The following is an 18,579-nucleotide window of genomic DNA, read 5'->3' as shown; positions in this document are numbered from 1 at the left end:
AAATGTCTGGACTATCATAGAGTGAGCCTGTTTGGGGAATGGATCCAAGCTGGGGCAGGGGGGAAGGCCCAAGCAAACTCTGTTTCATTTTGTGTTTATATAAGGTTGCTTGGTTGTTTTCCTGATGAATCAAGTCCCTAATGCACATCTTAAGCACAGCTACGAAAATAACTGTGACAGTGCAACTCAAGAGGTGGGAGAGAGACAGGACTAAGCAGCCTGAAGAGAGGGCTGTCTAAAATGAGATAAGCAGTACTGCTATGGGATAGGAAGCGATGGTCAAAACAGACCAAGCTACAACGGAGAAATCACAGCATAAAGCAAACATATTAAACATTGTGGCATCTGCCAATAGCAACCCTCTGTTATCGAGTACATATTTCATCCTCCAGAAAGATATTTACAGAGTATTTGCTTGCTACTCATTTTTGTGTATCTTTCAAAGATGATCTTGAACTGTGTTGTCTTTCACCTTTGTATTCTTAACCAGCTCTCCCAATCCATTCCTCTCTTTTCTACTTTCTAGATAATATTGTCACCGATAGATTTCAAGTACCTATGGAAACTTTCACTGAAGTACATTTTGCTTGTGGAATACACCATTTAGTCCTCTCCTCTTTAAAAATGCTGCCGAGACAACCAGACAGCACCACATACATTGCTTACGGATTCTGTTCTACAGAGGGTTTCTAGACTTGTGCGTGTCAGGTTACAAACTCATGGTTTTACACGGAACTTGGATGCTGCCTGTGTCACCTTTTGTTTTACCTCCCTGATAGACTAGAGTTCGAAGGATGGTGCCAAGAGGCTAACAACAGGATTCTCATTCTTTACAATCCTTTATCCGTATCCTTCGCTGCTTTTAAGCAAAAGACTTTGCTACCCCTATGGGAACTCTCACTTTCTAAATCCTAAATCAGAGGTATGGGCCACTGTAAAGTCTTTCTTTAATCATTCTTTGACACAATGTCGGAGGTTAAAAGCTGCTGCGAGAATAACTCTTTTTATCTAGAGAGAAATGCAATGGGATGCTTAAAGAGAAGAAGTAAGGATACTGAAATTTTGAGAACACAAGTATTTCTACAACTGCTTGTCCATGAAGAAATTAACTGCATTTTATGCTATGTGTAAGGTAGACCTCTGAGACTGCCGAGATACCTTAATAATGACATAAATTGTTGTCAACAACTGGGTTGCAAACTTTCCTCCTCTAAAGAGGAAGCTAAGAAAAGAAAGCTTGGAAGTTTGTTTTGCTCAAGGAAGCTGAATTTCAAAGACTTCAAAGGCCTCTTTGGCAAACTTTCTTAATATGACTACTCATTTACTTTACTTACAGATTTAGAAAAAGCAATACAAGTGACAGCCCGGTCAAAAAACCCCATTCCGATGACATGCAGTGTATTCAGAGTTACTGAATCCCAGACACGCACGTGTGGTGGCAATTGCTAGAAAACAAACACAGAAAAAAACAGCTGAAACAACAGTGGCAAAAAAAAACCCATCAGGATTTTAAAAATGAGAATGCATGCAAAAAAAACATTTTATCACAATTTAAGGTATGAAAATTATCAGAACTTCTCTAGAGTCAGCCACGTAAGTGCAGATAATCAGCAAATCATTTGTAGGGTAACGTGCTTAGGACCAATATCTGGGACTGACTATCCAGAGGGTACACGACATCAGGTCTCACTGATCTCTGTTAGTTCGCTGAAGTTAATGGGCACCGAGACATTCTTTGTCAAGTGAAAGTTGTTGATGACCTTGCGACATAGGACTTACTGGTAGGTCCAGGATCATCAGTTTAAACTGTAGCAACCGAGCTAATTCTGGTCAATGTCAAACAGCAAGCGCAACAAAAAGATTAAAAATTTCTAAAAATTTCTAAAATCTAAAAATATGCCGTGTCATAAAAATGGCCATAGGAAAGAACTGTACAACTGTAATCAGAACTAGATTGCTTTTTTTGTACATGAAATTTGAAGTATACGTAATGGCCCAAGATCAACTCCTTGACGAAAGCCAAGTGGTCTCCCCTGGCTCTGACTTCTGCACCGCAGACAGCCCTGCGCAGGCGGAACCTCCTGGAGACAGCACTGCTTCTCAAGTCCACTAGAGGGCAACCCCAGGAAGTACTTGCTCATTAAGTTTTACTTTAAAAATAGTTGGGAGTTTAACACAGTATCATCAACCTTTGCAGGAGAACAACAAAGGCCGTGTTTTACTTCCTTTTTTTCCCCTGCCCGTTCAAATGAAATGAGTATGTTTTATTAGTGTCAGGGAAATAAAAAGAGCAGATATCACTCTTTCTTGCTCAAAAGTAGTGAAATTGCCTTTTAACATAAACAAAAATATAACAAAAATCAAGGCCACCCCAGTACCTCAGTTATACAAATGGCTTACCTGTATACCGCATTCCCCTCAAGCATCGACATCAAACCTTTAGATTTTATTTCACAGATACAATGGTAATTGTATTTATGAAGTTAAAAAAAATAATACCAGAGATTTCTCCAACACACAATAAAATGAATAGCTTATGTTACTCAACAAAGTTATCTTTACATAAACCTTATATTGCATAACTGGGATTTTGCCTTCTTCATTTACTTAAAGTAGTTAGCGCATTGATAATCCTTTTTTATCCTAAAGTTCTTCTTTGACATTTTCAAAATTTTTGCAATAGTCTGGCTGTGACATGAGCTGCACACTCGGCTGAGTAACTTCTTCCTCGTGCTTTTCCTGCCTCTGCTTGTACCCATTCTTTCTCACTTGTCTTAGCTCTTTGGAGCAACATTCATCTTGCTCTGTTCAAATAAATTCCTAGCCTACAGCTAAGCTTTACAATAATACAGGTAATAATAGAGAGAAAAATATTCTTGCATAGATGATGGCAAGAGTAAGAATTTTATTTTTTTTTTTCAGCAAACAACCCAAAGCCATTCTTATTTGTACTTTGGTTTGGTAGCTGTGCGGTCAGAAATGAAGTGGTACAGTGTACAATTTAATCTCCGCTGCTTCTCCTCCTTTTCCCACATCCGTCTGCCCTCCCAAGTCTCCTTTGTAGCCTCATCCTTCCATGTCTCTCTTGGACACCAGCTCCAAATTTACCTTCAGTCTAGGTAAGTAACAGAACCAGAAACCACTGACCAATCTTGATAATGGATCTGGGTAACTTCGATATTGTGCAATAGAAACTGTCAAATAAAGTTTTGCTTGTGGTTCAGTCCTAAAATGTAAGGCCCATTTAACTACAATATGGAAAGAATACAGCATGTATCTTCTGGATAGCATATTCTTGTGAAAGACAATCAATTTTATGTCAGCAAAACAGTCACTCACTTTTCCATCCTTGGATGTCCCTGCAACTTGACCTGTTGCTATAGTGATCCTATCAGGATGGACAGCCAGGCTAAAGAAAAGAAAGAGAAGCCAAACTTAAAGCCATTTATTACCTATTTCATCAGACTTTTACTTAAGCCTGAAATAAGTAGTCTGATTTTAGTCATAAGTAACACAGCATACATGTAAACATTTTAAAAATATAAAAACAGAACTGACAAAACAATTTTCGTGCTCTTTTTTTTTAAAAAAAAACAACTGTTCCCTTGTGAACACGGCAGTAATTTGCTTAAGCCCTAATACCGCAAAGCATGTATCAAACAAGCCTCAGTCTTACTTATGTTGGGATTCATCTCACCTAGATTTAAAGTGATTGCAGTGTATAAGGAGTTTACAGTCTGCACTATTTATCTAACTTCAGATCTCTCTAATCAGAGGCTGTAGAGACCCGGTCAGTACAGTCAATGCTGTCTAGCAACAATCCTCCAGAGCAAATGTATGTGTATCCACTCCAACATTGCTCTTTAGACTGTATTGACCAGATATTCAGCAACTCTTATAGAGAGATACCAACTTCTCACTAATATTTTTGAAGAGGTTAACCAATTCCTTTAGTAAGCAACAACTAGGATACTGAAAACAGGAATTGAACAATGTGATTTCTAAAATTGAAACTGAGATTTTAGTTTAACGTTCATTACAGTTTCAAACATCTCTAAGAAAAAAAAAAAACAACCTAAACTTTGTACTATAACCTGGAGTACAGTCTACTTTTGCCCTAAACTCTCTCATAATTCTTTTTTCACTGCAGCTGCTTTGCATACAGTTCTAGAGGCAAAGCGCCCTGCACAATGAACTGTGGCAATAACGTGTTCAGCTTTACAATGCAGAAAGGTATCCTCTTTCTAAGAAACCTGGAAGCTTTGAAATATCTAGAGTCAGAACATTTCAAAGAAAGAAATAAGATGGAACAGGTCCAAGTTTAAAATCTCCCTGCAAAACAACTAGATTATACAAATCGTTCAATTTTATGAAACATGCTGACAATGCAACCAGATTTGGTCATCGGGTTTACTTTGGGCTTTCAGGGACAACAGGTGTTTCATAATGCTTAATCTAAAGAAGGGATGTCAAGCTCATTTCATACATTAGGGCCCATCAGATAATCCGGGTGCTCTTTTTCAGCTACACTCAGCAAGCAGACAGATACCCTCAAGAGAAACCATGTGTTTATTTAGATTTCAATTTAACGATACTGATGTTTCCCACTATCTACTATTCTCTAAGCTTGAACACAGCTAAATCGCTTTGAAGCCCGAGGTGGCACACCTGCATGGCGGCAGATAAACCAGGCTGCTCAGGACCATCACAGCATAGCTGCCGTGATGTAGACATGCCTGAAGACTACCAGGAAGACCGCAGATGAGATTAAAACTGTTTCATTGGTTAGATTGAGCCTAAAGGAACTATATTTGGCACCCAGACCCAGGTGAAGATGACTAATTCAATCCTACTTAAAAAGGGGAAGGACAAGAGTCTGAAGAAGTAGTTAATGTGAAATCATCCTAAAAACAGAGTAATGAAAATAAGCAGATCTACAGATTAAGTCAGATTTCTACTTTGCTGTATTCTCAATGTAAAAAGTATATTAATTACGGAAAATAAATTTTCACAAGTAAATATGAGGAGCAAATGTTAGCAACTCAGAGAAAAAAACAGTAACTTGGAGAACACCAATACAGCAATTGCATATAGCCACATCCAAACGGGGCAGCACAGCACATACGGCAGCACAGATTTCAAGGCAGGTTTCCCAAGCAAACTCAGGCTCTGTTAGGGACATATTTGGATATCCTCAGGTCTGTGCCATCACGTCCTTACAGCAGTTCCTTCGTGCACTGACTAGATAGAACTATAACAGACATCTGACATCTTTACCATGACTACAGTCACATTTATTTGATTGTGCGAACACACTGTCAGCCATAAGGACCCAACTTATGCACAATTTAGAAGCTAAATCACTTGAATTTTCAAAACTATATTAAAAGAACAACACATTCCCTCCCAAATACCGTTTTATGAAGAAAAAAGAAGGGTTATTAGGTGACTTACCACTTCACATCATCATTATGACCAGTGTAATGTCTCTGAAGTTGCTCTTCAACATTGAATAACACAACTACAGATGCGATGAAATACACGGTTTCGCCCGTTGGAAGAAGATAGAGATTACTGCGGCAGTCCCGACCCCTATATCCATAGCTAGCATGTTGGTCAAGCTACAACAACATTATCCACTGATTAAGAATGTTACAAATAAAGAAAAACAAAATAGATTTTCTGCCCCTGCATTTCCTGGAGTCAACATCTCTTGGCTTTATCACTCAACAGCCTTCAGAACTCCCTTCCTTACTACAGTAGAGAGCTAAAGCATTTCACAGACTTTGAGTTACTGAAAACCTACATGTCCTACAGAAAACAATGGTAAAGACAACAGGAATTTGTAGAAAAACTATCCCTTTAGTATCCTCTGGAATTTGCTACATGCCAGACTCAGGCAGTATTAATTTTGTCCCAAGTGTATTTACTATTTACATTGCTTGACTAATTAAAATAAAAATTTAGACTTGATGGAAACGCTAATAAGTCATTCAGTACATCTCCCTGCATTACATTAGGATTGATTGCATTACCCTGTGTGCAGGTTGATTGATTTCATTATTCTGGGCATTACCAGCCAGATGGATATGAAACCGTAAAAGGGTTGCGTCATCCGTTCCAATTTATTTTTGTAGTATTTAAAAGGCAGTGGCCCAGATTCTGATGCTAGTCATATCAACACTAATCTAAAATTAATCCAATGAAATAACTGGAATTAATCCAGAAATAATCTCATTTCGACTGAATGTTAATTCAGCCAAATTATGTAGCTTTATTATTCTGAAGAGTCATTAGGGACTACAGCTATTTTGGCTTTCCTTTTTTATGGGAACAGAGAGAAACAGCATTAGCAGAATCTTGGCAAAACAGAAGTGCATTCTAATTCAGTCAATACGGAGAAACTGGCTGTGACAAATATATGGAGAGGTACTGAAACCCCAATTATATATTAAAAAGATACTCGTGCATTATTCTCTATAGTCAATGATAACTCTGTCAAACTAAAATACTCATGTTAACGTTATCCAAGAAGAAAGGACTATAGTTATCTTACTTCTAAAATAGGAACTTAAATACAAGCTTGCCCATTTTTTCTCATAAATGCACCAGAAGTGGTGCTGCATAGCCAACCACCAAAACGTGCATTCAAAAATACAGCTTTTGGACATCCAAATTGAAATATTTCAGCCAAAGTTCCTTCAAGTTTCAGATATTCAAATTTGAAGACATGAAGACAACCAATGTCCTCAAATTACACAGCATTTACTACCAATTTTTAATCTGTCTGTAAAGGTTAGAGTTACTGCTCTAGATCGCAGGACAACGCATTATTTGTTTAAATTTCTTTTTCTCTATAAGGCCAGATACCATTACCAACTGAAGCCAACATAAAATTTCCCTTGTTCAACAATACATAATCAAGTTTATCATAAACTAGCAGTTGAATTTAGCATGAAGAATTGAACTTTTCTAAAAAGTGATGTAAAAACATTATACAGATGTTCATAAGGCACAAATCTCTGTGCATAAAATAGCTATTAAATGGGAAAGATTACATTCTTTAGGGAAAAATCTCCTTTCTTTACAATTCTTCCTGTGAGGAACAATGCTGCATTCAACCCTTCGCCTGATTGCCGCTGTCAAACACTCAGTTTCTTTCTATCAGCCTTTTTTCTCAGATGTAAACTCCTGGGGTTGATCTCCCCTTCTCCTCATGGTTTCCCACACTCGGATTCGGTGGCTCCAACTTGGATTTGGTGAGTTGGCACTTCAGGGAATGTTATCTTGACCTTTTCTTTTTATTTGGTCTGCAGCCTTTGTTTCAAACCTCCCGCTTGCCAAAGCAGCTGGTCTCAAACGAATCTTTGCAGACCACTACTCCCACCCCAATGTCCCCAGCGCCAACTTCTTGCTCAGGTTTTACCGCCTCTGTTCCAGCCCTCCCTCACACTTCCATCACTCAGCATTTCTGTTTCTTCCTGTCTGAATGTATCTGACATGGACTGAATCTTTTTCAGCTTACCCAGATATCTGCTAACGTGATTATAAAACCCCTTTCCGATTCAGGTATACCTTGAAATCTACACACATTAGATTTTATTCTTTCTGTTCCCCATCACAGTCTGCTTTGCCCTTTCCATTTGTGCGTCTCGCCTCCAACATCGTGTTTCTCTATCCCCCTCCTTATATTATAAAGCATTTCTGGCTGTAATCCCACAGCCAGGCTGATTTATCCACTACAAAGATGTTTTCTCCTACTCCAGTTGTGTTTCCCTCCAAGGCAACAGCTCAGCTCCTCTGACTTAACTGGAACGAGTGCCTGCAATATCAGTTGGTTTTCTGCTGTCTTTGTCTCTCTCCTTAAATTATTTTAAGCTTTTCTCCCCAGCGTTATGATCTGTAAACTGGGCTCTGGGTTTGGGTTTTTTTTTCTGTTTGCTTGTTTTTGTGGGGTTTTTTTTTTGAGCCTGCTATATACCCAGTCATTGGTGTAACATTTCAGTATGGATATCATGATTGGGTTTAACTGCAAAGAAATTAAAATTTGAAAAACAAATTAGCACATACAGTATTTTTTAAAAAATATGTTTCCTCCTCAGTAACCATTCAGAGTTAGTTAGACAATTTTATTAATTCATACTTTTTCTATTCATAGACAACCTTTATATATAGGATCCTGTTGGGTACACAGACACACACCTGGAAGGACGTATGAATATTCAAACTAAAAATAATACTCCATCTGGCAAATATTCAGTCATCTACGTAAGCTTAAGTGAAAAACTAATAAGACTGAAATCATGACATACTCTAATTATCGTTTCTTATAATAGTCTGAAATATTAACTTCAGCTTCCACCTACACACTGCTAATGACAGTCTGTTTTGTGTTGTGGTTCATTTTTTCGTTGTTTCAGCAAGCATCCTAACACTTTCTTCTGTATCATCCTTAAGCCCCTTAAGCAAGGGGCACCCTACAAGTGTAAAAAGACACCATTCAATTCTGTTGTGATATATGGTGAGAGTCTGTACAACAATTAGATGGAAAAATGCTGCAAGCAGTATTTATCACTCTAATCTCAGCTGGTTTATTAATTTTGCGGATTTCTTGGTTTTTAATTCATCTTCAGTTATTTCTGTACGCATTATCTACGCAGTTCCAGCGGAGTGGGGTAGAACCCACAGGCTCAGCTGCAATAGGAATAATAAGAATAGTTACTAAATCTGTCATTAATCTCTTGTGAATACAATGGGACTTTTGGAAACTCTCTGTGTGCATTCTGAAACCACATGCAGTTCTATTTATAAAACTTCGAAAAAGACTATATGCAGCCTGTCTTCTTTTGCATGAAGACAAAGCAACTTCCTATTTGCACTCTTTGGGACCAAAACAAAGTATTTTTCTTAAAATAGAAAACCTTATGAAGACTCCATCTCTCTAAAGACAGTAGATACTACAAATAGACTCAGATCTTACTGTGTTTATATTTTATCTTGAATAATCTATTACATATACTGAGTATACAAAATTGAAATGTCATTTCTTTTTTCAATAAAGAATATGTTTTCTCATATATAAAAATGAAACATGAAAATTTCTGTATGTAATCAAACACTGATGTCTTTCAAGATAGAATTCTGTAATTATGTCCACCCATAGAAGTCAGTGGAAAATTCTGGTTGTTCACTATTTATGGTGCTTAAATACAGTTTAAAATCTAAATTCAAACATCATTTTATATACGATATTGCATGAGTTTTATTGCTAAGCACCTATCAGTTGCAAAGTGCTATTCGATTCAGGTCTTATTCAAGTACTGAAATTGATTATATCATCCTCTAAAGGACAATGGTGCACATTTTATACAACACAGTTTAAAACAATAAACTACTGAGAATCAGCAAAAAAACCTGAGCTTGTTTTATGCGTACTGTAATTAATACTCACAGCTCACGACATTCTTACAATATGCATAGTTTAATCTTTAGTTAATTAGCATGCTTCAGACTTAACCTTCAGGCAACATTTAAGCAAAATCTTTCTTAAGCTGCCGCCCTGTACTTCACAAGGTGCAGAACAGCAGCCTCAAGAAATTAACATCTATATCAATGGAATGTCACTTCACTAATGAAACGAACCCTATTAATAAAGGGCTTAATTTTGCTATACTTTAGCTCAAAAGTTATCTAAAACAAATCATTAAGAAATGATTGCTTTCCAGTAGTCCTCTAGCACAGAAAGGATACACCCATTCCAGTTTAAGCCTCTTGGCTGGTAGTTCTACTTTTGCTTCCAAATTGTAAGATTCCACTTGCTCTTTGGGCATGTACATGGTAACAGGACGTCCACGAAGAAACATTTTTACGTATCCTTCCTCTACAAAAGGTCAGAAATGTTTAGCGTTACACAAAAAACCCGTCAGTGGAGAACTCCAGTGCTCCTCCATCCCTTTCCCACTTAACAGTTTGGTGTGTTACAATTACAGAATGACATGCAATTTCAAACTTAGAAACTAAGCAGGTTGTGGGTTTTTTCCTAAATCATAATCATTAAGCAGATATATTTTTTTTAAAACATACAAAGTCCCTTTTTCCTCTAAACATTTTGAGCAGCAGAATTAGAACAATGTCATGAAGAACTACAAACTGAAAGCACTGAAATAGAAACATTTTTGGTGAAAAATAATCTTACAATATTATGTTTCTTAAATATTAAAAATAAAAGGGAAAAAAGCAAAGATTACAATTAACGCAGAAATGCCACTTAAAATTAATTTTATTTTGTAATCAATATTTACAGTGGAGCATCAGCATCTAAAGTATTTTCCAACACTCAGTCGCATTCTTTGCATCTCAGTGTAAAGATATGCCTTACACTTGATACAGTGTTAGAGATACATTCAAAATAAGGAACACAAACAATTAGTAAAAGGAATCATGCTGATGTACATGCAGAAAAGATATGTGCTTTAAGAATTACTAAACATTGAAAAAGGAATGACAACATTGACAGCACATTGAAAGAAAGGAAAATGACATACAGGAGAGAAGCTACAAAAACTGAATTGGCTGACAGAAGTAAACATTTCTAGAAGAAAATACTAAAAATACTCTGTTGAAGTGGTAAGAAATATTTTGGGGGAAGAGAAGCAGGGATTAATAACAGATCTGGAAGTACTGACTTGGGGACTTCATGGGGCTTATAAAACTAGGAGATCTGGGAAATGCCATGAAGGTCTGACTAGGACTTTTGGGAACTGGCAAGGCCAAAGTGGGTGTCCTGTGAACTTCTGGTGAAGTTTGTCCAGATTCAGAACGTGCTGGCTCTTGCTGCTCCATCGGCAGATCAAGGGGTTCAGCCTTGTTCTCATGCGAATCAAGCAGTTTTGGAGTCAGTGACATCTGTAGAGTTACTAGACAGAATAATCGTGGGCACAGAGGAAATGGAAGGGCAGAAGTAACAAAATCATGTAAATGAAAAAAATTATACACTTTAGGACTGTTAAAATTATGCTATGAATTGTTAAGTATCATTACAACTATACCATTATTTTTTTAATTTGAAACCTAAGGCTTTATTTTAATTGGAAATATGCATATGCTACAAATTCTGATTAAATGAATAAAAATTACTGGTTGAACAAATAAACATCATAGCTATGCTGTATTACCTATATATCTGTGTATTTTGCCTTTAGACTAATTCATTTGGGCAAGAGATCTACCTGATCTGTCACAGTAAAGTTACAGCGAGGGCTCCCTAGCTTCAGTTACAGAATTCATACACATATACTAAAAACAACAGAAAAATTAATGCTAAAAAGAAGCAATAATAATGGTGAAATAATGGTGACAGATGGATGGAGCTTAGCAATAATAATGGTGAAATAATGGTGACGGATGGAGCTTGAGATGCCCGTTAAACACTGCAACTGGTTTAAAAAATCTACTCCAATAGATCTGTATTGGAAAATAAACTATAGAGGGTAAAGCCTTAAACAGCAGAGCGTTACAGCACTATTTGCACGCGCATGCAGCATCTATTTAATGAGCTTGAAACACATGCCGATACTACTGATACTGGTGCACTGGAAGTCAATAGATTTTCCGCAGTGACAACCACTGACTGTGCTTATCAAAGGCTGGGAATGAACAAAAGTTTAATCCACTGAATTGCTTTTCTCACCTGAAACTTATGGGACTCATAAAACTTGCATTTAGTCATCTACAGTGGAAGTATTTGACCTAGTCACTCAAAACTCCTTTTTAGAGTAAACAGGGAGAAACGTGTACTTTTGGACAAATTAATCACATTTTAAAGCAGATGTCCAAAAGCAAGTATAGTAAATTATACCAAGTATATCATACCACGTGTATAATAATGCCTTCAGAATGCCTCTCTCTCTCTTCACTAACTATAAAGAGGAACTTAGGCTGACCAGGTCAGGCACAGAAATACATATTGTGTATTTATTGCTAACTTTTGGTAATATTAATTCCATCTGTACTCATTTTTGTTACTAATCCAAACATATTATTTATGTAATCAATCTACATGCCTTTCTTTGTACTTTTCTTAACTGCTTTTTTAAGACAGCAAAGTTCTACATGTGAAGATATAGATGTAAAGACAGACAATCATCAAACTACGAAGACAGAGCAATGATGAAACTTAAAGACAAATGTATCTTTTACATCTGCAATTTTGTAAATTTGAAATTGTTGAAAAATCACTGCAAAAATTAACAGTTGCTGGACTGAAAGAAGAAGGCACGTGAATGCTAGTAGGATCTGCAAAGGAGACCACTACTGCTTGCAGGCATAAAATTGTACAAAGAATACACAGAGGTAGAGACTCTCCAAAAGACTTTCTTTGCTTTGTGAAATTTTCGATTTGTTGCAAAGCTGAAAGATGCTGATTAGTGGAAAAACTGTTAGGATTTAGCCACCTCTAAAAAGCAAGACAAATCTGTGATTCTATCACAGACATAAACATGCATCAAAAATGTGCATATTTACAGTATAGTTTAGCTACAGCTTTAGAAAACAATATGGTATGTTTACCAAATATAACTCTGCTTTATGACATTGAGCAAAAAGCACTGAGAAATTAGTTGGAGGCCTAGGTCTGCTTATTCAACATTCAGAAAAATCTACGGTCTACTCAGTAAGAAAAAGCAAGGGGAAAACCAAGGCTTCTATAATCATGTTAGGCTACCAGCGAAACAGCCAACAAAGGGGCAAGTTCTATATGAATTTCAGCAGAAGTGCAGAACACCATTTCAAACACAGTGAACATCCACGTGTTGCCATATAGCTCTCTCAACATATTTTTTCTAATTCAAATTCTTCTGAAAAAAGGCCACAGGGATCTAAATTATAACCCGTTATTATTATTAAAGTGCACCTGAGGGTTATAATTCAGTAGACTGTATAATAGATGGTATTTGGACTTGATGATCTTAAAGGTCTTTTCCAGCCATAACAGTTCTATAATATTTTTGCTTCATTCAAAAGAACTAGGAAAGTTTTAATATTGCAAAATGTGCGCAAGTTAGAAAATAGCTGTTTACACATTGAGCTTTTATCCCACCAGTACCGTTTTGCTTCGAGAGCTATGAGGTTTTGGAAATGAAGCCTACCTTTGCAGTGCGTCACCCGGCGCTTCCCTTGTGATTACAGAGACAGAGACAGAAGGGCTAGATAAAGATGTGTTTGAATACAATCAACTCACTAAATACCTGCTCTACCGGCTGTCCCGTTGTATTCTGCTGGAGGCTAACCTGGTACTTGACAGAGAACACTGAGCCATACTCCCTCCATGCCATACGTTGGGTAATTATAGTCAAAACCTTTTTCCTCCAGCTAAGGGGCTCTGTCAATAAAATACTAGCTTAAGCTCCGTTATGCAACTAGATGCTTGAAGTAAGCAAAATGCTAATTATAACTCTGAAAAAAAATGATTAATTTCAGTAGGAATTTTGTCCAGGTGAGAAGGGTAAAAGTAGGGTCACATCTGTTTAATTACTGATCTTTATCTATGGGGAAAGTGTCAGAAGAACAATTATTCCAAATACTTTTGCTTACATAGCTCAATGGAAGGAGAAACGCTCGCAAGAAAAGTATATTCTGTGCGAATTGGAAGTTTTCTTTTTCTAAATCAACAGTTTACATGAAAGGGACAAGCACTGTGATTGTACTGTCACAAGAGTCTTCAGTGCTTACTTAGTTTTATGTATTATTGAGTTCAAAATGAATTACACTAAACCTTAAAGTATGGCTTAAAAGCTTTGTTGGATGGTGGTCAATCACTGCAGTAAACAAAAGGTTTTCTACTTTTTCAGCTTAATGTATGATTACTGTTACAGAATTATACACAAAAATAATATGATACATCTGATAAATCAACAGGGTTTTTTCCTTCCTAATTTTGTTAAAAGAAAGCTTTTATTTTAGTTGTCCTTGCTTTTTCAGAACAAAAATAACTGTCATATATACTATTCAGCCTCATATCTCTATCGAGATTGTTCAAAAGTTTGTAACTGTAATAACAAGGACAAACTCTGCTTTCACTTATACCTACTATTTCACTTTCAAAATCTTTTTGTAGGGATAATACCTAAGTAGGAAAAAATTAGTGATTTTCAAATTAAAGATACACTTCCAAAACTGTAGTAAAAAAACATCAGTTTTATTTGTAAGTGGACAAATTTTATTACAAGGCATTGGGATGGATATGGCATTCTTTAACAGTAGCTGAGGGCTCCCTTTTATGATTAAATTAACATACTAGCATCACAGCTGGAATTTGGCATATGCTTTAATTAACAAAACCTTAATACTGCTTTGAAAGGAAAGACATATTTGTGCTAAGAAGACATGGCTTTTTTCTTCTTTGTCTTCTTACAAAGAATCCTAACCGTAAAATAAACCTATTGGGCCAATAAAAACTAGAGCAAACTGATCAACTTTTTTAAAATACGTTATCAGCAGCCTGTAAGTATCATGTTTAGATTCCCAATACCCGTTTCTAGGCATCCACAGGAAAAAAAAAAAAAAATAATCTATTATGTTGTCACAGTTGTTATCTGCTTAAAAACTTTAAAAGTTCCTACCTGCACTGAATATTGGTTCCTTGGGTTTGCTGTGAAAATAATGAAGAAATTTCTATTTTAAAAAGCATGCACATACAGTCTGCACATTAAAGGTATCAATATAATATAAAATTAAAAATAGAATATAAAAGATGCAAAATATTTTTGTGTGTGTACACCTAAATAAAAATACTTATTCCATTCAGTTATCTACAAAGTAAATCCTCAAGCAGGCAAGTTAAAACCAGCATACATTGTGGCTCCTTGATGGCAGACCTTAAAACTTTTATATTCAATTTTCCTTACATTCTCAAAACTATAGATTTTCCTCTACTAACTACTAGATCCTCTTCCCTTGCACAGTTAGCCCAGTTACAGGAAAATACAGAAAGTGGTCATGAGTAGCTGCATCGGTTTTGGTTTCCAGTCAGTGAGATTTGTTACTCCAAACCAGTCTACAATCACAAGGAAAAGCTGGAACTGTATCCCTAACTACAAAATGTCTCTGCATATGAGGAGCAGGGGGACTACTGTCTCAGTGTATGTGGGGGTGTTTGCTCACTTCATGGCTTTGCTATCTCTGGATTTAAGGAGCAAACCAAAGTTGGAATCTGCTTTTCCAAAGACTTCACATAAAACAGCCCATTTGTTTCTTGGTGAATGGCAGTACTTGCTAAAACCCAAAAAGCACATATCGATCATGACTGAAACGTCTTCTCTTTCTCGCTGCACTGCTGCCTGGAAGACAACCTGGTATCAGTTTCTCTTTTTGCCTTGAGAAAATATTTGGCAAAACACGTGAAGCGTGTGGAGAACGAAGAGGCAGTAAAGCTGAGGAGCTCTCTGCTTAGCACTACCCTGGCCAGAAAGAAGCAGTCTTTTTTCAAGAAAGGCCAATCATTTCTTTGTCCTTTGTCCCTGTATAATTAGGCTTGAGGGTGTTGTTTCTGATGAAGCACGAAAGGGATACAAAGCTATATTACGCAGTTCTTTCTCCTCCCAGTTCCATTTTCTCTCTATTCAGTAAAACTTTTGAAACACCAGATTACTGCTGTATGTCTCTTGGGGTGATCCCCAAAGGGTGAAAAGCCCTGTCATTCTGACGGGGAAATGCTGAAGCACGAAGTATCCCTAGAGCTGTGATGCCGTCTCCACCTCTGCTCCTAGACTACAGTGGGCAAATAAAGAGAAACCAAAAAAAGAAACGAAACTGGGTTGGATTTTTGCACGCAATTTTTTCTAAACATGAAAGATTCCCTCTCTCTGTGTTAGAAGTTTTAGCAAATAATTTTACAGTATTTTCCCTTTTGCCTTGATTTGACAGTTATATTGGGAATAATACATTTACTTAATGATAAAACCAAACCAAAACAAAAAAGAATTCTATTGATCCTACCCACCAATTTAGCAACTTTTCATAATATCAGCCTTAATATTAATCACGCATCAAAATTCATGCTTCAGGCTGGTGTACCCAGCCAATCTCATCTATATAAATCGCACGATGTGTTGCCGTTTTTAACACCAAGACTAACATTTTCTCTTATGAATGAAAATATTTTTAGAAACCAAAAACTTTATGGGACAGAGCACCAGTCAGAAATGCTGCCATATTCGAGACAAAAGCGTCCCTAGTACTCAACCGACCATGCTGACTTATTCAAGCTAATCAAGCTAATGTGAAAGGCTGATTCACGACAGCAATAAAGCGAATCATGTGTACTTTCTAATTACACAAACCCTAACCACACACACGGCTCAGAGCTCCGAGTACCCTTTTTCTTTTTCGTGAACTTGACTCACTTCTTACTTACCTAACCCTTCGGAAGGCTTACCCCTGGCTCGTAGCCACAGCGAGCTGGGACACCCCACTCTAGCACGGGAGATTATACTCATCTTCTTAACCCTTATGCTTAAAGCTTCTTAAAACAGCTTTACTATAGCATTATGTTTTTGCATAACAGCCTACAACTCTACATACTTTGAAAAACAATAATTTCACGATTGCCTTTTTACATTCCTGGCATGCATTCTGCTTTAAGCTTCATCTACAGACCAGACACAGAATCATAGAACAGACTCATAGGATATCTCAAGCTGGAAGGGACCCATAAGGATCAATGATACAAATAATAAGGCCGTGAGCAGATGGTTAAGTAACATGTTCTTCCTCACTCTTTCACACATACAGTTGGCTTTAGGAGGACAGCCTTTAGTCCCCAGCGGACAGGATCATGACTATTTTCCTTCTAGTGCCATGCCTCTTGTTTTAGATTTTGCACGGTGGCCCAGCTACTGCAGGCAGCACGAGGCATGCCTTTAGCCAGCCTCTCTCACAGGATAAGGACACTCTTCAAGGAGGTGAGAGCTGCGGTGCTAAACACCCTAAGGCAGCACAAGACGGAAATGAGGGAAAACTCTCTAACCGTACAATGGTTGTTCCTGTGGTGGCATCAACATCACTAGCTCCAGCTAAGATAATCTAACACATGCTCTCATTTAGTTCCTTCGGACGCTTGCTTATTATTTAAACATTGCATCACTTGTGTGGTGGACATCCCCTCTGAGTCCAAAGTCAGTGATTTCTGATCAACGCTGTTGCTCAACCCTTTGTGGCCTAAGAAGTGCAGAATGACATAACCATAGGGTTTCTGTTAGAACAGTATGAAAAAATTAAAAATACATCTCAAGTACCATGATCAACTTTAGAGCAGAAACAAAACATTTTTGCAGATAACCATTACTTATGTTGTAAGGTTTTTATTTCTCAGCTATTTCGGAATCCATTTTTCAAGTGTACAGTACCTCTAGGTAGCTGCTAGAAATCATCTCTTTCCTTAATTTAAATGAACAAACTAATTAATATTCTCACCTTCTTTCTTTAGCAGCTTTAACGTATAGCTAATTTCAGATAATTATCACCTTATACATGTAGCAGGAAGTCGGGGATATTTTGGCAGGTATATCTTCCACTGCACAACACACACAGATTTCACCTTTGGGGGACTTGATCTAATGGGATTTTTTTTACAAGATAAAATACACAGAGAAAGGACACTGCAGGATCATCACAAGTTTGTTAAAACTTCCTCTAAAAACTACAGTAAGTTACTAGAGTAAATGGGAAACGCAATGACATTTCACCACTGGTAGGTGAAATATTCCTGTTCATATTCCAGACACAAGTCTACCTATCTAATTATAGAAACTTAACTTTTCTAACAAAAACTTTCCATAAGAAATTTGCTTTGTTTCTGTAAGATTTTTTTTTTAATCTATGAAGTGACAAGAAAAGGACTGTTGCCATAGTCTGATACATGCAATAGAGTAGGAAGTTATACATATATGCAAAACAAAAAGTAAAACCTTAGAAAAATCCAACAGCTTCAAGAGGTCCATACAGAAAAGAGCACCTCCTTTTAGTGACTTCACTGAGGCAATGTAGCTGCATGAAGTTATGCACTATTGCAATACCTCACAGAATTTCCCGTTTAAACTAAAAGCGAACTTTTATCTTCTCAGCAGTCCCTTCACTGGGTATTTTTTGCTTAATTTTCCCTTTTAAAACTTCCAGGCTCACTTGCTCCCAAGAGTTTTGATATTTGGGGTTCTCCTTCAGCCATGTTCTATCAGATGTATCAAGGTATACAATCCTTGTGCTAGAAGGATCTGAGATGTTTAGTAATGATTTTGTCCAAGTCTGCATATGCAGAAAGAGACATGGCTCTTAAGTAATCCAAGAAAATATTGATTTACCTCTCAAAAGTAGTATTTATTTATGGATTACTTAAAGAGTTAATGGCTACAGGTTTTTTCTTCTTTCCTTCTCTTATTATACTGCCTTTATCTTGACCTATGAGTTTTCTCACTTTTGCTCTTCCTAGTCTCTTCCCCCATCCTGCTGGTGAAGAGGGAGTAAGTGGCTGTGTGGTGCTTAACTGGAAGTTGGGGTCAACACACCACAATCAGGAACTTGAAGAAG

General features: G+C 37.0%; 1 protein-coding gene across 4 annotated transcripts in view; it reads right to left on the bottom strand.

Moving 5' to 3' along the window:
* Positions 1 to 18,579, bottom strand: part of EML1 (echinoderm microtubule associated protein like 1) — a 53,391-nt gene that overhangs the window by 19,590 nt on the left and 15,222 nt on the right. For 3 of the 4 annotated variants that reach the window (XM_009891034.1, XM_009891035.1, XM_009891033.1), the window contains 5 exons: positions 14,619 to 14,647; positions 9,751 to 9,880; positions 5,455 to 5,604; positions 3,340 to 3,409; positions 1,335 to 1,445 (listed from right to left, as the gene is read on the bottom strand). In XM_009891034.1, the coding sequence (XP_009889336.1) occupies positions 1,335 to 1,445; positions 3,340 to 3,409; positions 5,455 to 5,604; positions 9,751 to 9,880; positions 14,619 to 14,647 (490 nt within the window). Of the gene's footprint in view, positions 1 to 1,334; positions 1,446 to 3,339; positions 3,410 to 5,454; positions 5,605 to 9,750; positions 9,881 to 13,145; positions 13,173 to 14,618; positions 14,648 to 18,579 lie in introns of all 4 variants that reach the window. The other variant, XM_009891032.1, reaches the window with a different exon arrangement.

This window comes from Charadrius vociferus, unplaced genomic scaffold, assembly GCF_000708025.1.
Source record: "Charadrius vociferus isolate BGI_N301 unplaced genomic scaffold, ASM70802v2 scaffold228, whole genome shotgun sequence".
NCBI lineage: Eukaryota > Metazoa > Chordata > Aves > Charadriiformes > Charadriidae > Charadrius > Charadrius vociferus.
This window is presented reverse-complemented; position numbering and strand designations above follow the sequence as displayed.